The sequence below is a fragment of the Bombina bombina genome, chromosome 10, assembly GCF_027579735.1.
Source record: "Bombina bombina isolate aBomBom1 chromosome 10, aBomBom1.pri, whole genome shotgun sequence".
Lineage (NCBI taxonomy): Eukaryota > Metazoa > Chordata > Amphibia > Anura > Bombinatoridae > Bombina > Bombina bombina.
In genome coordinates, this window is record NC_069508.1 from 205,703,538 (window position 1) to 205,724,863 (window position 21,326).

General features: G+C 36.9%; 1 protein-coding gene across 2 annotated transcripts in view; it reads right to left on the minus strand.

Annotated features, from left to right (window-relative positions):
- Window positions 1–21,326, minus strand: part of KANK4 (KN motif and ankyrin repeat domains 4) — a 355,274-nt gene that overhangs the window by 161,082 nt on the left and 172,866 nt on the right. For both annotated transcript variants that reach the window (XM_053693649.1, XM_053693650.1), the window contains exons 3-4: window positions 18,067–19,722; window positions 7,712–7,829 (exon numbers count right to left, since the gene is read on the minus strand). In XM_053693649.1, the coding sequence (XP_053549624.1) occupies window positions 7,712–7,829; window positions 18,067–19,722 (1,774 nt within the window). The remainder of the gene's footprint in view (window positions 1–7,711; window positions 7,830–18,066; window positions 19,723–21,326) is intronic.

Here is a 21,326-nt window from a genome sequence, read left to right on the forward strand (position 1 = left end):
GTGACATGCAGAGAAGACCAACCCACTGTGGATGTCAGAATTGCAGACTTGGAATTCTAGGTGGGCGGAGGGAAGGTACTTGACGGACAGGTTTGAAAAATAGTTATATTTAACTAAACCTTATAATTTAAAAATTATAATGTGAATCAAGTGAGCACACCATAGACAAGTTAAAGGGATGTTAAAATCAAAATGTAATTCCTCATAAACCAACGGCTGGATTACTGAAACTCAAAAATATTAGCTATATTTTGTGTTATCAGTGTAATTCTTTGTAAAAAAACCTGGCACCTGGATCCGATGATATCCTATTTGCTCTGGGCTAATTGACACCTAGCTGTCAATGTGAAATCTGTCGTTGAATAAGTTTGTGACCAGAGCGCCTGACCTGATGGAGGCTAGGATACAGTCAATGGAATACTAAATGTAGAGATCCTTTAAAAGTGTAGCAAATTTAATACATATCACTTAAAATCTTACAAAGTTATAATCTTTTTAGTTGTGTAGCGAATTTAATACATAATCTTAAAATCTTACAAGGTTAACCAAATTATAAAAGCACAGATCCATGCGCACATAAACAGTTAAAATACTTAAAACAGATCATTCTAAACTTCTAGGCAAAAAGTATTCAACACTTAAAGGGACATGAGACCCACATTTTTTCTTTCATGATTTAGAAAGAGAATGCAATTTTAAACATCTTTCTAATTTACTTCTATTATCTAATTTGTTTTATTCTCTTGATATTCTTTGCTGAAAAGCATATCTAGATATGATCAGTAGCTGCTGATTGGTTGCTGCACATAGAAGCCTCGTGGGATTGGCTCACCATGTGCAATGCTTTTTCTTCAACTAAGGATATCTAAAAAATGAAGCAAAATAAATAATAGAAGTAAATTGTAATGTTGTTTAAATTTCTATTCTCTATCTGAATCATGAAAGAAAGATTTTGGGTTTAGTGGCCCTTTAAGCAGAAAAGTTTAAAACAGTACAATGCCTGATGTAAGGGTGCTTAGCTTCTATGCATGAGATTGGTTATTTATGTGAATCTTCAGTAAAAGGCCTGTGAGAGGCCGAAACGCATTGACCGACTTATAACTGGTGCATGAGATTGGTTATTTATGTGAATCTTCAGTAGAAGGCCTGTGAGAGGCCAAAACGCATTGACCGACTTATAACTGGTGCATGAGATAGGTTATTTATGTGAATCTTCAGTAGAAGGCTTGTGAGAGTCTGAAACGCATTGACCAATGTATAACTGGTGCATAAGATTGGTTATTTATGTGAATCTTCAGTAGAAGGCCTGTGAGAGGCCGAAACGCATTGACCGACTTATAACTGGTACATGAGATTGGTTATTTATGAGAATCTTCAGTAAAAGGCCTGTGAGAGGCCGAAACACATTGACCAACTTATAACTGGTGCATGAGATTGGTTATTTATGGGAATCTTCAGTAGAAGGCCTGTGAGAGGCCAAAACGCATTGACCAACTTATAACTGGTGCATGAGATTGGTTATTTATGTGAATCTTCAGTAGAAGGCCTGTGAGAGGCCAAAACGCATTGACCGACTTATAACTGGTGCATGAGATAGGTTATTTATGTGAATCTTCAGTAGAAGGCTTGTGAGAGGCTGAAACGCATTGACCAATGTATAACTGGTGCATAAGATTGGTTATTTATGTGAATCTTCAGTAGAAGGCCTGTGAGAGGCCGAAACGCATTGACTGACTTATAACTGGTGCATGAGATTAGTTATTTATGTGAATCCTCAGTAGAAGGCTTGTGAAAGGCCGAAACGCATTGACCGACTTATAACTGGTGCATGAGATTGGTTATTTATGTGAATCTTCAGTAAAAAGCCTGTGAGAGGCCAAAACGCATTGACTGACTTATAACTGGTGCATGAGATTGGTTATTTATGTGAATCTTCAGTAGAAGGCCTGTGAGAGGCCGAAACGCATTGACCGACTTATAACTGGTGCATGAGATTGGTTATTTATGTGAATCTTCAGTAGAAGGCCTGTGAGAGGCCGAAACGCATTGACCGACTTATAACTGGTGCATGAGATTGGTTATTTATGTGAATCTTCAGTAAAAGGCCTGTGAGAGGCCGAAACGCATTGACCGACTTATAACTGGTGCATGAGATTGGTTATTTATGTGAATCTTCAATAAAAAGCCTGTGAGAGGCCAAAACGCATTGACTGACTTATAACTGGTGCATGAGATTGGTTATTTATGTGAATCTTCAGTAAAAAGCCTGTGAGAGGCCAAAACGCATTGACTGACTTATAACTGGTGCATGAGATTGGTTATTTATGTGAATCTTCAGTAAAAGGCCTGTGAGAGGCCGAAACACATTGACCGACTTATAACTGGTGCATGAGATTAGTTATTTATGTGAATCTTCAGTAGAAGGCTTGTGAGAGGCCGAAACGCATTGACCGACTTATAACTGGTGCATGAGATTGGTTATTTATGTGAATCTTCAGTAAAAAGCCTGTGAGAGGCCGAAACGCATTGACCGACTTATAACTGGTCAGCCTTAGTCTAATACACACTATATTTAAAAACGCTCTACACTATTTTAATTATTTTCCACAGAAGGCTTCACCAAAGACCCTCACAGTCTTCAGGGAACCTGAAAACCCCAAATGAGCTCTCAGCAGTAGGACTGCAGATTCTCACCACTAAGACTTTTTAAAAGGAATTGAACACATTTTTTTAAATATTTTTTTATTTTTTTAACACAGGCTGTGTTTTTGCTTTTTTTATTATACCACGTTTATAAACATCATTTTTTATCTTTTTCCATTTTTATTTTTATTTTTCACCATTGGACACAGTTGCAGTGCACAATTTTTTCACTATAAGAAGTGTATATTCTGCACACTATAGGAACTTCATAGAGATTAAACATCTTGTACACAATAGGAGTGGTATAGGTGAATAGGTGATAAGGTCCATCTGCATCAGTTATAGCATCTCACAAAAGATCTCATGCATAGAAGCTAAGCACCATCAGGCATTGTACTGTTTTAAAACTTTTCTGCTTAAGTGTTGAATACTTTTTGCCTAGAAGTTTAGAATGATCTGTTTTAAGTATTTTAACTGTTTATGTGCGCATGGATCTGTGCTTTTATAATTTGGTTAAACTTGTAAGATTTTAAGATTATGTATTAAAGTCGCTACACAACTAAAAAGATTATAACCTGATTTTAAGTGATATGTATTAAATTTGCTACACTTTTAAAGGATCTCTACATTTAGTATTCCACCGACTGTATCCTAGCCTCCATCAGGTCAGGCGCTCTGGTCATAAACTTATTCAACTGTTATCAGTGTAATCAATAGCAATTTCTATTTCTGCGCTAGTGTAGGTGTGTGCACTAACATCTGCATGTAGCGTAGTGCTGGGGCACTAAATCGCTTACATAATATAATACTAAGGGACGTGCAATAAATTCACGTTGGATGTCGCTCGACTGGTTCGCAAGGAGTGGATCTCTTCATGTAGTTATGTGCATACTATTTTAATGAAAATTAAAGGGACAGTATACTATAAAATTGCTTTTCCCTTAATATCTTTCCAATTACTTTTTTTACCATATGCAGAGTATAAAATTTATGAGATTTGTTTTTTAAGGCTTATTTGTGTCTATGATTTAGCTGATTTTGTGTTTTGAAGCCACAACCTAATAAAATGGGTTGAGCTTGTAGGTATAATCAGATCTCATTACTTTATCACATTGTGTACATATACATGTGTCTTTATCTTATATCTGTAGGTATAATCAGATCTCATTACTGTATCACATTATGTACATATACATGTGTATTTATCTTATATCTGTAGGTATAATCAGATCTCATTACTTTATCACATTGTGTACATATACATGTGTCTTTATCTTATATCTGTAGGTATAATCAGATCTCATTACTGTATCACATTGTGTACATATACATGTGTCTGTATCTTATATCTGTAGATATAATCAGATCTCATTACTGTATCACATTGTGTACATATACATGTGTCTGTATCTTATATCAGTAGGTATAATCAGATCTCATTACTGTATCACACTGTGTACATATACATGTGTCTTTATCTTATATCTGTAGGTATAATCAGATCTCATTACTGTATCACACTGTGTACATATACATGTGTCTTTATCTTATATCTGTAGGTATAATCAGATCTCATTACATTATCACACTGTGTACATATACATGTGTCTGTATCTTATATCTGTAGGTATAATCAGATCTCATTACTGTATCACACTGTGTACATATACATGTGTCTGTATCTTATATCTGTAGGTATAATCATCTCATTACTGTATCACATTGTGCACATATACATGTGTCTGTATCTTATATCTGTAGGTATAATCAGATCTCATTACTGTATCACATTGTGTACATATACATGTGTCTGTATCTTATATCTGTAGGTATAATCAGATCTCATTACTGTATCACACTGTGTACATATACATGTGTCTTTATCTTATATCTGTAGGTATAATCAGATCTCATTACTGTATCACACTGTGTACATATACATGTGTCTTTATCTTATATCTGTAGGTATAATCAGATCTCATTACTGTATCACACTGTGTACATATACATGTGTCTGTATCTTATATCTGTAGGTATAATCAGATCTCATTACTGTATCACACAGTGTACATATACATGTGTATGTATCTTATATCTGTAGGTATAATCAGATCTCATTACTTTATCACATTGTGTACATATACCTGTTTCTTTATCTTATATATGTCCATAAACCAATCACCAATACTTGGAGAGAACAATGGAAAATTAACATTTTATTACCTTATTTCTTCTATAACCCTCTGGGAGTGTAATTTCATCTACTGGCTGTGTTAATACAGCTTGGTCTTGAGGCCAAAAACTTTTAGAATAGGTGGGGATACCACAGGCTAAATAAACTAATTCAAATGCCAATATAAGGGTAATGGAAATACTGATACACTCCAGCAGGTAAAGTGGATTATTGGAAACAAATGAAAGGTGAGACATTTTTTGAGTAAACTGTCCATTTAAGCATAAAAAATGTCCTAAACAAACAAACACACATGCCTTTAAACCCTTCCCAGTCCTGCCCCTTGTCATATACCATATCAATGTAATTCTGCAACAAAACCCCTTTTCTAATTTTCTTACCAAAGTATTAAGTCTAAATATAACTTCAAGCCTTTATTTCCATAGCATTTTCATGGGTTTTGTTATGCAAACTAGCATGCGATAATCAGTTACTTCAGGGGGTCGATTTATCAATGTCTGGTGGACATAATCCGCTGTAACATATTATGTCCGCCAGACATCGCTGAATGTCGACAGCATATGCTGTCGGCATCTAACATTGCACAAGCAGTTCTATTGAACTGCTTGTGCAATGCCGCCCCCTGCAGATTCAGCAGGGGGGTATCAATCAACCACCCGATTGTACACGATCGGCGTATTGATGTCTGCACCCTCAGAAGCAGCGGACGAGTTAAAGGGACATTATACACTCATTTTTTCTTTGCATAAATGTTTTGTAGATGATCTATTTATAAAGCCCATAAAGTTTTTTTTTTTAATTAATGTATAGTTTTGCTTATTTTTAAATAACATTGCTCTGATTTTCAGACTCCTAACCAAGCCCCAAAGTTTTATGTGAATACGCTCAGCTACCTACTCCAGCTTGCTCCTGTTTGTGTAAAGGGTCTTTTCATATGCAAAAGAAGGGGGAGGGGGGAGGGTCTTATTTGCCACTTGCAGTGGGCTTTCCAACTACCTTTTCAACAGAGCTAAACTGAGAGTTTCTAAGTGAGTTTTTAAACAGTTTTATACTGGATTTTTATATCAGTATCTGTGCATCTTATTCTTTATAGTAGTGTCTATTACATGCAGTTATATGAAAATGAGTGTATACTGTCCCTTTAAGGAGAAGCGGTCTTAAGACCATTGCTTCTTGACTCCTGTTTCTGGTGAGCCTGAAGGGGTTTTTGGCCCCATTCGGGCCATGATAAATCGGCCCCCAGGTCTCAAAAAGCACTAAATATTGCAGAGGCATTTTGGATTGCCCTCAAGCAGAAGCCTTAAAGGGACATGAAACCCCAACATTTTCTTTTGTGATGCAGACAGCGCATACAATTCTTAAAATGGTTCCAATTTACTTCTATTATCAAATTAGCTTCATTCTCATTTTATTCTTTGTTGAAGAGATACCTAGGTAGGTGTCTGGAGCACTACATGGCAAGAAATAGTGCTCACATCTAGAGCTCTTGCAAATGGATAACTTTCTTGCAAAACTACTGTCATATAGTGCTCCAGACACCTGCACACTCCTAAATTTACATCCCTTTAAACAAAAGATACCAAGAGAATGAAGACAAATTGATAATATAAATAGATTAGAAAGTTGTTTAAAACTGCATGTTCTATCTAAATCATGAAAGAATTTTTTTTCAGTGTGATGTCCCTTTAACTTACCACTTGTAATATGAGTGCAATGAGCGTGCTAATCGCGTACGATAGCTATTAAAGGTAAAGGGTGCACTTTGATGCTTTGGCTAAAATATTTAACCACTTGTGATATCAGATTTTGTGTTATTCTTTGAGCAAAGTCACACAAAATATGCACCATGCACTACTGATTGCGCTCCACTTGTAATTAAGCCCAAGATATTTAATTCTGCACAATGTAAAATCTTTGCAATGCACTTTTATTATTTCTTTTGCCTGCTTTTAATGTAATTTAACTTTGGAAGTGGTTGTGTTGGTGGAATTCAGAACACTGACTCTCTTATATGCTGCACTGTGATTGGTCAATGTGCAGGATCTATTATATATCTGTCTTTAACGGGCCAGAGCAATGGAAGGTTGGCTTTTCAAGGTGGTGTGTCCCGGGCCAGCAAACCAATGCATCTTTTTCTAATAAAACGACAGCTTTAAATGACTTTAAAATATTTTTGCATGGAGCTTTTGTAGTTTAGTGAATAAAATGTCCCTTAAACGTTTAGACAAAACAACCTCCGCATTTGTTAACTACCTACAATCAAGTATTTTTACGGAGAGAGATGTATTACTGGCTGTCACTAAAAAAAAAATGTTACAAGTTTATCTGTACAATTAGAGACCATATTTGATAATTACTTTTTATCCACGGAGTCTACCATAGGGGGCAGAGCTATACAGCACCATTCATTACTGTAGCACTCCGAACCTTAAAGGTGCCAGTTACTCTGAAGGCAAGGTAGTGCCTTTTTACATGCCCAGAGCAAGGAAGGAGAGGGATGTAAATGCACATACTAAATCAAATCATTATAGCATGTAATATTTCCCTGCAAACGGGTTTAACAGCGTTAAAGTCCCGCCCATGAGCTCCAAGCATCGCACAACCAAGTTAGAATGTCATTTCAAAAATAAATAAAGGCAGGAAAAGCACTATAATAGTATAAAGTTAGATACCCTATCTGCATACCCTGCACAGTTTATATCTAACTTTGTGCTAAACTTTTGATACCCCCATCCCTAATTTTATGGTCTATAAACATCCCTATGGCTATTAATATTAGGTTATAAGTTATTGTATTGGCAGTAATTTGGAATCACAAAAAAGGTAAATATCTATAGGTTAAATTGTGGACAAGAGTAATTTTTTGATGCTTACCCACCATTGACCCCAACAAACTGCAGATTCTTTTTAGCTCGAGCCTCATTGCCTCCCGAGCGGCAGTTACTGTTTTTCTTTTTCATTATAGATTTCAGGCTGGTTCTAGGGGTTGCTTCTGGTGAAATAAGTTAGAAAAATTAATTAGATATCTATAGTTGTGATGTTTACACATATTCGTATGAAAGTATAGGGAAAGCATCTATAGGGACAGGAAAGTCAAAATGAAACTTCCATGATTTGGATAGTCCATGCAGTTTTAAACAACTTTCTAATTTACACCCATTATCTAATTTTCATTGTTCTTTTGGTATCCTTTATTGAAAAGCATACCTAGATATGCTCAAGAGCAGCAATGCACTAATAAGAGCTAGCTGATTTTGTAGCCGTACATGTATGCCTTTTTTTTCCATTGGCTCACCCAATGTGTACTATTATCTTCCAGTAGTGTGTTGCTGCTCCTTCAACAAAGGATTCCAAGAGAATTAAGTACATAATAAAAGTAAATTTGAAAGTTGTTTAAAATTGCTGCTATATCTGAATCATGAAAGAAAAAATGTGTTTCATGTTACTTTAAGGGTGCTCAATAATGGAATTAAAATATATTAGGTATATTATTTAGAATAAATATTGAATCCTGACATAAATCTGGACAATTATTTAGTCATTTTATTAAAAAAAATGTAATACATTCATGCCCTTTTTAAAGGGACATTCTAAAGCACAGAATAATTATACAATCAGATTTTTTAGAGCACGTAATTTATGCATTACTGACCCTAAGAAACTTTTAGTTTAACTCCTACAAATGGATTAAACACATAAGCAAAGTACCAGTAGACAGTGATTGGTGAGGTTATATAACTGCCTCTCCTGAGGCGCGATCCGATAAAGATCGTAGTTTGCGGCGCAAGCGAGGGAACCCCTGCCGCCCGTAGTTTCAGCTCGCAACTCGAGCTATCCCATATACGACGCCGTCAGATGCTAAAGTGCCGTAAGTCTGATAAACCAGTGATGTCCAGAAATCTGCGTCAGTACAAATTTCTGGAGTCGCCAGTGACTTACGGCACTTTAGAAACTGCCGGCGCCTACAAAACCTGACTAAATTATTAAATCTCCCGTACTGTCTAACACGCCTCCCAAACATAGCCCAACACGTCTAACCTTCTATCCGCTATCCCCCCCTCACTATCCTAACAATAAAAAATGTATTAACCCCTAAACCGCCGCTCCCGGACCCCGCCGCCACCTAATAAAGTTATTAACCCCTAAACCACCGCTCCCGGACCCCGCCGCCACCTAATAAAGTTATTAACCCCTAAACCGCCACTCCCGGACCCCGCCACCACATACATTATCTATATTACCCCCTAATGTGAGCTCCTACCCCGCCGCCATCTACATTAACTACCCCCTAATGTGAGCTCCTACCCCGCCGCCATCTACATTAACTACCCCCTAATGTGAGCCCCTTACACCGCCACCAGCTATATTAAAATTATTAACCCCTAATTTAATCCCCCTACCCCGCCGCCAGCTATATTAAAATTATTAACCCCTAATCTAATCCCCCTACCCCGCTGCCAGCTATCTTAAAATTATTAACCCCTAATTTAATCCCCCTATACCGCCGCCGGCTATATTAAATATATTAACCCCTAATCTAATCCCCCTATACCGCCGCCAGCTATATTACCTATATTAACCCTAATTATATTAGGGTTAATATAGTTATTATATTATATATATTAACTATATTAACCCTAATTATATTAGGGTTAATATAGTTAATATCGTTATTATATTATATATATATTAAGTATAATAACCCTATCTAACTCTAACATCCCTAACTAAATTCTTATTAAAATAAATCTAATTAATATTAATATTATTAATTAAAATATTCCTATTTAAATCTAAATACTTACCTATAAAATAAACCCTAAGATAGCTACAATGTAATTAATAATTACATTGTAGCTATTTTAGGGTTTATATTTATTTTACAGGTAACTTGGTATTTATTTTAACTAGGTACAATAGCTATTAAATAGTTAATAACTATTTAATAGCTACCTAGTTAAAATAATTACCAATTTACCTGTAAAATAAATCCTAACCTAAGTTACAAATACACCTACACTATCAATAAATTAAATAAACTACAAATATCTAAACTAAAATACAATTAAATAAACTAAACTAAATTACAAAAAAACAAACACTAAATTACAAAAATTAAAAAAAGATTACAAGATTTTTAAGCTAATTACACCTATTCTAAGCCCCCTAATAAAATAATAAAGCCCCCCAAAATAAAAAAATGTCCCTACCCTATTCTAAAATACAAAAGTTAACAGCTCTATTACCTTACCAGCCCTTAAGAGGGCTTTTTGCGGGGCATGCCCCAAAGAAATCAGCTCTTTTGCCTGTAAAAAAAAAACACAATACCACCCCCCAACATTACAACCCACCACCCACATACCCCTACTCTAACCCAAACCCCCCTTAAATAAACCTAACACTACCCCCCTGAAGATCTCCCTACCTTGTATTCACCCAGCCAGGCAGAACTCTTCATCCGATCCGGGCGATGTCTTCAATTAAGTGGCAAAGAAGAAGTCTTCCATCCGGCGATGTTTTCAATCAAGCGGCAGAGAAGAGGTCCTCCATCGGGGTGAAGTTTTCTTCCAAGCGGCATCTTCAATCTTCTTTCTTCGCTCCTCCGACGCGGAACATCCATCCGGCACAACGACATCCCGACGAATGAGGTTCCTTTAAATGACGTCATCCAAGATGGCGTTCATTGAATTCCGATTGGCTGATAGGATTCTATCAGCCAATCGGAATTAAGGTAGAAAAATCTGATTGGCTGATTGATTCAGCCAATCAGATTCAAGTTCAATCCAATTGGCTGATTGGTTCAGCCAATCGGATTGAACTTGAATGTGATTGGCTGATTCAATCAGCCAATCAGATTTTTCTACCTTAATTCTGATTGGCTGATAGAATCCTATCAGCCAATCGGAATTTGACGGACGCCATCTTGGATGACGTCATTTAAAGGAACCTCATTCGTCGGGAAGTTGTCGTGCCGGATGGATGTTCCGCGTCGGAGGAGTGAAGAAAGAAGATTGAAGATGCCGCTTGGAAGAAAACTTCGCCCCGATGGAGGACCTCTTCTCTGCCGCTTGATTGAAGACATTGCCGGATGGAAGACTTCTTCTTTGCAGCTTGATTGAAGACATCGCCCCGGATCGGATGAAGAGTTCTGCCCGGCTGGGTGAATACAAGGTAGGGAGATCTTCAGTGGGGTAGTGTTAGGTTTATTTAAGGGGGGTTTGGGTTAGAGTAGGGGTATGTGGGTGGTGGGTTGTAATGTTGGGGGGTGGTATTATGGGGTTTTTTTACAGGGTTTTTTGGGGCATGCCCCGCAAAAGGCCCTTTTAAGGGCTGGTAAGGTAATAGAGCTGTTAACTTTTGTATTTTAGAATAGGGTAGGGACATTTTTTTATTTTGGGGGGCTTTATTATTTTATTAGGGGGCTTAGAATAGGTGTAATTAGCTTAAAAATCTTGTAATTTTTTTTATTTTTTGTAATTTAGTGTTTGTTTGTTTTTGTAATTTAGTTTAGTTTATTTAATTGTATTTTAGTTTAGATATTTGTAGTTTATTTAATTTATTGATAGTGTAGGTGTATTTGTAACTTAGGTTAGGATTTATTTTACAGGTAAATTGGTAATTATTTTAACTAGGTAGCTATTAAATAGTTATTAACTATTTAATAGCTATTGTACCTAGTTAAAATAAATACCAAGTTACCTGTAAAATAAATATAAACCCTAAAATAGCTACAATGTAATTATTAATTACATTGTAGCTATCTTAGGGTTTATTTTATAGGTAAGTATTTAGAATTTAGTTAGGGATGTTAGAGTTAGATATTGTTATTATACTTAATATATATATATAATATAATAACGATATTAACTATATTAACCCTAAGATAATTAGGTTTAATATAGTTAATATATATAATATAATAACTATATTAACTATATTAACCCTAATATAATTAGGGTTAATATAGTTAATATATATAATATAATAACTATATTAACTATATTAACCCTAATATAATTAGGGTTAATATAGTTAATATAGCTGGCGGCGGTGTAGGGGGATTAGATTAGGGGTTAATTAATTTAATATAGCTGGCGGTGGGGTAGGGGGATTAAATTAGGGGTTAATGTAAATAATATAGCTGGCGGCGGTGTAGGGGGATTAAATTAGGGGTTAATTTTAATATAGCTGGCGGCGGGGTAGGAGCTTACATTAGGGGGTAGGTAATATAGCTGGCGGCGGGGTAGGAGCTCACATTAGGGGGTAGGTAATGTAGGTGGCGGCGGTTTAGGGGGCTCACATTAGGGGGTAGGTAATGTAGGTGGCGGCGGTGTAAGGGGCTCACATTAGGGGGTAGGTAATGTAGCTGGCGACGGTGTAGGGGGATCACATTAGGGGGTTATACTTTTAATGTAGGTGGCGGTGGGGTCCGGGAGCGGCGGTTTAGGGGTTAAATACTTTATTAGGGATTGCGGCGGGGGATTGCGGTTGACAGGTAGATAGACATTGCGCATGCGTTAGGTGTTAGGTTTTATTTAGCAGATCGCGGTTGACAGGTAGATAGACATTGCGCATGCGTTAGGTGTTAGGTTTTATTTAGCAGTTCGCGGTTGACAGGTAGATAGACATTGCGCATGCGTTAGGTGTTAGGTTTTATTTAGCAGGTAGTTTAGGGAGTTACAGGGCTTCAATAGACAGCATAAGGCTTACTACGGCTGCATTTTGTGGCGAGGTGAAAATGGAGTAAGATTTCTCCATTTTCGCCACGTAAGTCCTTACGCTGTATATTGGATACCAAACTGCGCAAGTTTGGTATACCTGCCTATGGCGCAAAAAACTACGGGCGAAGGCAGAAATATACGAGCGTTACTTCTAGGTTACGCCGTATATAGGATACCAAACCCGCGCAAAATTCGGCGTCGCCGGCTTTTGCGGGCGACGCTGCATATCGGATTGGGCCCCTGATCGGCAGACCAATCGTGCTCTGTTTGTGTCCTGAACAGGATTTTACCTTTGTTATTAACCCTTTTGTGGGATAAAACACAGTTGTCTAGGCTCATTAATACAAAGATGACATACTCTAAAAAAAACCTTATTTTGGTGACATTAAGATCTTAAAGTTTGTAAAGATGCATGTGTGCCAGTACAGAATATACATTGAGTGAGAATCTTTGTATTTAACTCCTTGAGCCTTTTTAACATAGGTATTACATCACCAAGTACTTTGCCCATGGTACTGTGTTGACATAGTACCTACATCCAGCACAAAGGCACATGTCGTGGTCCCACTGTCAGCTTTGACAGTGGGAGCCACAACTGGGGAGTAGAAGGTAACTGCCTTCATATGGTAAGGCAGCACTGAGCATGCTCCATTACCATATGAAGCCAGATCACTGATTGTTACAGTCTGTGTCACTGTCTGTAATGATCTTTATCTTTTATTTAGCAGTTCGCGGTTGACAGGTAGATAGACATTGCGCATGCGTTAGGTGTTAGGTTTTATTTAGCAGGTAGTTTAGGGAGTTACAGGGCTTCAATAGACAGCATAAGGCTTACTACGGCTGCATTTTGTGGCGAGGTGAAAATGGAGTAAGATTTCTCCATTTTCGCCACGTAAGTCCTTACGCTGTATATTGGATACCAAACTGCGCAAGTTTGGTATACCTGCCTATGGCGCAAAAAACTACGGGCGAAGGCAGAAATATACGAGCGTTACTTCTAGGTTACGCCGTATATAGGATACCAAACCCGCGCAAAATTCGGCGTCGCCGGCTTTTGCGGGCGACGCTGCATATCGGATTGGGCCCCTGATCGGCAGACCAATCGTGCTCTGTTTGTGTCCTGAACAGGATTTTACCTTTGTTATTAACCCTTTTGTGGGATAAAACACAGTTGTCTAGGCTCATTAATACAAAGATGACATACTCTAAAAAAAACCTTATTTTGGTGACATTAAGATCTTAAAGTTTGTAAAGATGCATGTGTGCCAGTACAGAATATACATTGAGTGAGAATCTTTGTATTTAACTCCTTGAGCCTTTTTAACATAGGTATTACATCACCAAGTACTTTGCCCATGGTACTGTGTTGACATAGTACCTACATCCAGCACAAAGGCACATGTCGTGGTCCCACTGTCAGCTTTGACAGTGGGAGCCACAACTGGGGAGTAGAAGGTAACTGCCTTCATATGGTAAGGCAGCACTGAGCATGCTCCATTACCATATGAAGCCAGATCACTGATTGTTACAGTCTGTGTCACTGTCTGTAATGATCTTTGCAGTGGGAGGTGTGGGAGGGAAGTAAGGAGGCTGGTGGGTGGCCTATAGTGAGAGAGTGAGGGATGGTTCACTACACTACAGAAAAACTGGTAGCTAGAAGGGGGAGGTGGGTCCCCACACTAACTAAAAGAAAACAATAAACAGTGATCCCTTGGAGGTGGGTAGTGGGGAGGGTGAGTAGATCCCTACTCTACATTACACATAAAAAATAATGACAAATAAATAATAACTTTTTTTTTAGAAACGTATTACTGGCAGACAGGCTGCAAGTAACAAAGATGATAAGCAATAGTGGGAGGGGGGAGGGTTCAAAGAGCTGTTTGGAAGGGTCAATGAGGTGGGAGAATGAGGAGGGAACCCTACACTACAGAAAAAAATAAATACAAATATATATATATATATATATATATATAAACACAATGGAGGCTTCTCCATAGGGGCAGTAGGGGCAGCAAATAAAAAAATATTAAGTAAAATGCCAATGTCAGATCGGACCCTAAGGTTACTAGTAGTTTTAAGTTGTTTGTTTGTTTTTTTAGGAGGAAGTAGGGTAGGGGATTAGTTTATAATAATAATAAAAAAGCTTATAGTAAAAAAAACAGTGTTAGAAATAACTTAAAATCTAAGGTCGTTTTTAGAAATCTGCCCTGCCTGAGAGCACTGTTTACACATGCTCAGTCTGCGCCTGTGAGAGATTTCTAACTTCTCACATTAAGTCTCCATTAGGACTCCTAAGCAAAAACAAACGTCCTTTAAGAAAAAAGTCTCCTAACCTCCCACTGGCTAAAAGCATGCATGTCATGTGAAAACCCACATGGTCTGCCCCGCACACAGCCCCTTCTTCCTTTGCTTTTATTATGCATTTTCCCCCTCATGGTTAGCTTTACATTGCATATCTCTCTTCCTGGTGCAAGTGATCAGAATGAAATCTGCAGCAATGTGTAGGAGATGATTGTGCAGAACAAATAAGCTCTGGCATACAGGCAAATACAGGAGGCAAACTTCTCCTCATGAGGTAAAGGGAAGGGAAGTTTGTTGATGTTGTTCCCACTCAGAACTGTAAAGTCTGATAATTTTATGTTTTATTAACAGTTTGTTATGGAAGCCACAGACTCTGCACTAAGTGCTAACAATGGGGCCTATTTAAGAACGTGCGAGTGGACATGATCCGATATTGCGTGTCAGCATTTATCTCAGCAATCGGCCGCTAGCAGGGGTTGTCAATCAACCCGTTCGTATTGGATCGGGTTGATTTCCGGCGATGGCTGCTTCATAACTTGTGTTTCTGGCGAGCCTGAAGGCTCGCCAGAAACACGGGGCATCAAGCTTCATACAGAGCTTGATAAATAGGCCCCAATGTATCAAGATTCCTTGGTGTGCAGAAGAATTGCCAACATACTAATCATCTCCAGAGTTAGAAATATATAGGCAACAAAAAAGCATTTAAGCAGTCTGTATGATCTATGAGGTATACAGTGACGAACAAGTCCATGAAACCAGAACTAAACTTCTATTTAAAGTCACATAAACACTTAAAACTGCATTAGAGCCCGGCATAATTTCCCTTATACTTATTTACAATGGTATTTCTTTCCTAATGGAAGTCCATGAGTAGGGAAATGCTCGCTGACATAAATTGGGAATAGGTATATTGTTATTATGCATTTTGTTACCCCACCATATTTAAAATTCACCAGCCGCCACTGCGTGTATATATTTTTATATATATATATATCAGGGAGGTGGGAGGGTAATCCCTACCATACAGCAAATATTACCCTTAACAGCTAACTGATTAACCCCTTCGCTACAGTGACATTTTAGAAGTGTGTGGAGAGCAGCTGCAATTAGTGACCTTCTAATTACCGAGAACCAATGAAAAAGCCACGCAGGTTTGCCATTTCTAAAAAAAAAACATTTGTCATATGACTGCAGTAGTTGTGTGTAAATAATTTCAGTGAGAAACCTGAAGTTCGTGAAAAAGACAATTTTTTATATGATTATAAAAATAGGGGGTTAATTTTGAGAATTTAGGCATTTCTACTTTATCAAATGAGGGTTATCCCATTGCATCATTTTAAACATAGCTGCAGATAAATACCTCAACATGAACAAAAATAAATAAATATATATACACGTTTGGTCTTAGATGAATAAGAGGCGGCCAATGAACACATTTTGAGATTTGTTTGCTACAGTTAGAAAGCTACAGGTTTTTGTGGAACATGGTAATCTACACACACATATATATATATATATATATATATATATATATATATATATATATATATAATTCATTCTCGGAGTAAATAGCTAGTAACTGTCATCCGCTGAAAGCTCTTTTAATGCCAAAAAAATATATATATAATGTTCATAGGTTAATAAAAAAACAAAGGCTCTATTTCAGTTTAACCATATTAATAGCAAAAATACTAAACATTCTCCATTACTTTGGCCAAATGTTTCCTCTTTAATTCCTGGTAGTAAAGAGGTTAATGGAACTAAAAAGTAAACTTAAATTTTAGTATTGACTTGTTAATCTGGTAGAATTATGATCCATTTGATACTATTGTAAAAACCTTCTTTTGGTCTCAATACTAATTTTAAGGTTTATAAAGATGCCTGTGTGCTGCACTCTCAGTACAGCATTTCCGTTAAATGAGAATTTTGTATTATTCAATGGAACTCAAATGTAAACTGATGTTTTAGGATGTTATGATTAGTTAATACAGCTGATGCCACCCCAATTATTTTTCTATCATTCTAGAAGTGGATCATGTCTATGTTTGTTTTTTTAATGAGCTTTTATAATATAAATTACCTCACATTATAAACCAATAATTAAATAAGTTGTGTAAAATATTGTTCACTGCCAAAAAAGGGCCAGATTATAAGTGGAGCGCAATATATCAATTTCTCTGAATCGATACTTGCACTCCACTTTGTAATACCAGCACCCGCTAATGTGCGCTGTTATTACAAGTGAGGTACAATGTGAATGTGACCTCACATTTGCATTGCACAGAAGCATTGTGCTCACGAGAGCGCTCTTCTATAGGCTCTAATGGGAGCCTCGTTCTGTTGCTGTCAGAGACGGCATCAGAACCTTGTGTAGCAAAGGGTTAAGTAGCGCAGAGATGGCAGCAAATATAAATATATATGTATATAACTATATACATTTATATGCATGTGTTAATATGTGTATACACATAAACACATAAATATATATATGTATATGAGCGTATACATAATACATATATATATTTACAGGGAACACACAGTTCCCAAAGACAGCAATGTAAAGGCACTTTTCAGTGCCTTTTTTTCCTATAATCACGCTTTTAGAAAATTAACCAGAGATTGGATTTCTGGTTAATTTTCTGAGTGCTAATTGCTACTGCAAGCTCTTGGTAGCAATAACCAGCCACTTGTAATAGCTGGTTAATTATCGTGTGCAATAATTTAGCGCTTCACTCGTAATCTAGCCCAAAAGCTTTTGTCAATATGTGTATATGTCGAGCAGTTCTTTATTACACTTAAATGTTTACGTCATTGAACTTCTGAACTTAGACTGAAAGACACAAATTTTTCACAAATGCTTATATTACCTAAGTACATAGTGCCAGCTTATCTATGAAGTTTTTAATTTGAAGCAAAATTCCAAATGCTGCATGACTGTTTAAGGAGAGGTTAAATAAACATTTCAGGTTTCCAGCATTACTAAGCTGTCAGGTAAAAATTATGAAGGAGATAAAATGATATGGAGGTACTTTCCCTGCAAGTAAAATTTAAGAAATATATAGTAAAAATGTTTATGATGTTAAATTAAATAATATATATCTATTAACATGTTATCTCACTCATGATACATTAAAACCTTTTTCAAAACATTTCAAAAGAATTTTTACAGCAGTAGAAAAAAAAATCTCCCGTTATTCCCTAGCTTACCCCTTTCTTGGCTCCCAGTCTTGGAATTCTCTTTATCTGATCCTGTTGAAGTTGAGTAAACGGATGACAGCAAATTCAGGGAGTTCACCAGCTGTGTCTGAATTGAACTGAGTTTAGAGGCAGGCTGTTTTATGGCACAAGCTAGGTCTGGATATCCCTTTTCCAAGTATGTCCACTGCTCTTGTAAAAGATCTTGAATTCTCTTTACATACTGTCCTACAGATGCATCTGGTGGAGTTTGAACATCAGAACAATCTTTGGTTTTCTCTTCCTCCTCTTCATAGATGCATGCTTTGTTTTCAATGGCCATTTCTTGAGATCCAACAGTCTCCATACAACCATCTCCAACATGTCTAACATTACTACTAATCTTTATAGCTTCTTCACATGTTAATTCACCAGGGGAAAACTGTTGTCCAGAGTGCACATCCAATGTAGACTCAGCCACAATTAGATGTGAAGTTTGCCCTGATTCTAAAAGACGGTGCTCACCCAAGTCTACTAAATCATTACCACATCCTACTGATTTAAACTCCACAGAGGTAATTGTATAAGTGCTCTTATCACATGTTTCCTTCAGGTCCTTTATTGGGTCAGTGTTTACTGCTATATCTTTGTATTCTCTTTTTTCTCTATGCCTTCTGCTTATGACTTCTTCCATTCTACTGGTCAAACTTGTGAGTTCAGCAATATGAATATCCTTTTCCTGTATTTCACTAGTTTGTGTTTCCACCAATGCTTTAAAGTTGTGAAGCTCATTTGTGCTATCATACAATTGTGCTGTCAAATCTGTTACATTCTGTTTAATATCCAGAAACAACGACTGATCTAATTCCCCAGCACTTAGATGACTTCTTTCTCCATTTTCTGATGTAGCAGCGTCAGTGGTGTTTTCATTTTCTATTGTTTTGAATTCTACATTCTGTTGTTCCTTTTTGTCTTTAAGAAGTTTGGAAATAGATTTTAGCTGAACTGTCAGCTGTTTATTTTCCTCTTTAAGTATTGATATTGTCTCTCTGAGTTCTGGAATTATTCTCAGTTGATCTTCAAGTTCTTTTATCCTTTTGAGTGATTCTGTTATGTGGTCTTCAGAAATATTTTTTTGTGATCTTAAAGGTTCTTCAAAGTATGTTAATCTACTTTCGCTAAAACTATTTATTGATTGTGGAAGATCTGATAACATTGTGCTTTGTGGAAGTGCAGCTGGCATGCTTGATGCTCGTACAAAATTAGGCCTATCTCTACAATTACTAAAGTCTTCGGGATATAGATCTCCAGTCGGTCTATGTAAATCAAGTGCACTATCCTTTCTCCTATAATTTAATTCATGAACATATCGTAAACGTAGTGACTCATTTGATGCAAAAACACTGCTATCTTTTGCATCAGCTCTGGCACATGCAGAATCCCAAGTTTTACGAGATGAGGAAGAATATGATTGAGACCCATTTCCCGGTACACTAAAATTTCGAGGAAGTGTGCTGAATTTTGATTGCTTTGCCCTTCTATGAATATGTATCCTCTTGATAGTGTTTCCTTTTTCTATATCGTGCACATATTTCAGGAAGTCAAGGTCTAAGTGAAACCCGTAAGGTGTCTCCACTGAATAGGACATATGTTTCTCCTTGCTCTCTTTCTTAGCTACAGTGCCTTCACCTGAAAGAGACCAAAAATCATGTTAGCTAACGGTGACAATACTGATTTACTTTACTTTTTTTCAAGTAATGTCTGTCTCTATGTCAGATGTGGCATTTTAATGTTTTGTTTTTTTTAAAAGATTTTTTATTGAAGTTTCAAAAAGTACAAATGATACAAAGTACAACCTTTGCCCATTCAGAATTTAAACATTAGAGAACAACATGCAATATTATAACATCGATTTTATCTATGTGGATAGAAGAGGAGTAACTGAAGTATATGTCAAATTAAGTCATAGATCATAGATTTTCAGGGCTCATAGAGATAAGCATAGCTATAATAATACGATAAGGCCAGGTTTAATATATATTGACTTATGTGGTGTCTAGAAATATGAAGTATGCTTGGGCAAACTGAAATGAAACTTCATTTTATATTTTAATAATCGTGATCTAGTCTCCACGTCTCTATGGTAGATAAAGAATTTCTGTGATGATGTGGGGAGTTAGTTTTTAGGATGACCCATAGTAGGTCAAAGAGAACTGGAAGAAAGAGGGATTACAGTGGACAAGAGCCACTTGAGTTGTGGTGGGGGGAGGGGAGGGGAAGGAGAAAGTGAGGAGGGCGGAGCCCACTTTGATAGGACCCCAGTGTGGGCTTGTGTCTAGGTCTACACATGCCATATATGTACAGAGCGACAACTAAGATGAGGGCTATGAGAGGCATCTAATGCACTATGTATGTCTATGGGGCGAGGGTAACGTTAGATATTATAGGAGTCCAGACGATACTGCATATCATAAAATGTGAAAGGCTTGTCTTAGTTGGTGGTTAAGGCGTAAAAGAAAAGGTTATGATTTGGGGTTATATGCATTTTAATGATTTAATGTAACATCTGAATATTAATTGTATGTATGTAGGGTTGTCACTTTTCTTGTATAAAATGGTTGGACAAATTAGCACAAATTAGCATAAACAATTATACAATATAAGATTTTAACTGGTAAAGCATTTCAAAGTAAATTCTCAAACAGATTTTTTAAAATATCAGTTGTTTTATTTATTATTTATATTGACCTTAACCTTAAAAACACAGGCCATATACCATTAAAGGGACACTCAAGTCATTATTTATATTGACCTTAACCTTAAAAACACAGGCCATATACCATTAAAGGGACACTCAAGTCATTATTTATATTGACCTTAACCTTAAAAACACAGGCCATATACCATTAAAGGGACTCTCAAGTCAAAATTAAACTCTTATGATTCAGATAGAGCAGCAATTTTAAACAAATTTACAATTTACTTCCATTAACAAAATGTGCACAGTGTTTTTGTATGTCACTTTTTGAGCCAACAGCTCCTACTGAGCATGTGCAAAAATACACAGAATAAACGTATATAAATTTGTGATTGGGTGTTTGCTGGCTGTCACATGATGCAGTGGGGGTAGAAATAGACATAACTGAAATTTGCCATAAAAAAATATGGTACTCATTTGAAGTTAAGACTATGGGGCCGATTTACTATGCAGCGTGTGCTGCCATCTCCGCGCAAGCCTTTAGGCTCGCCGGAAACAAGAGTTAAGAAGCAGCGGCCTTTAGATCGCTGCTCTT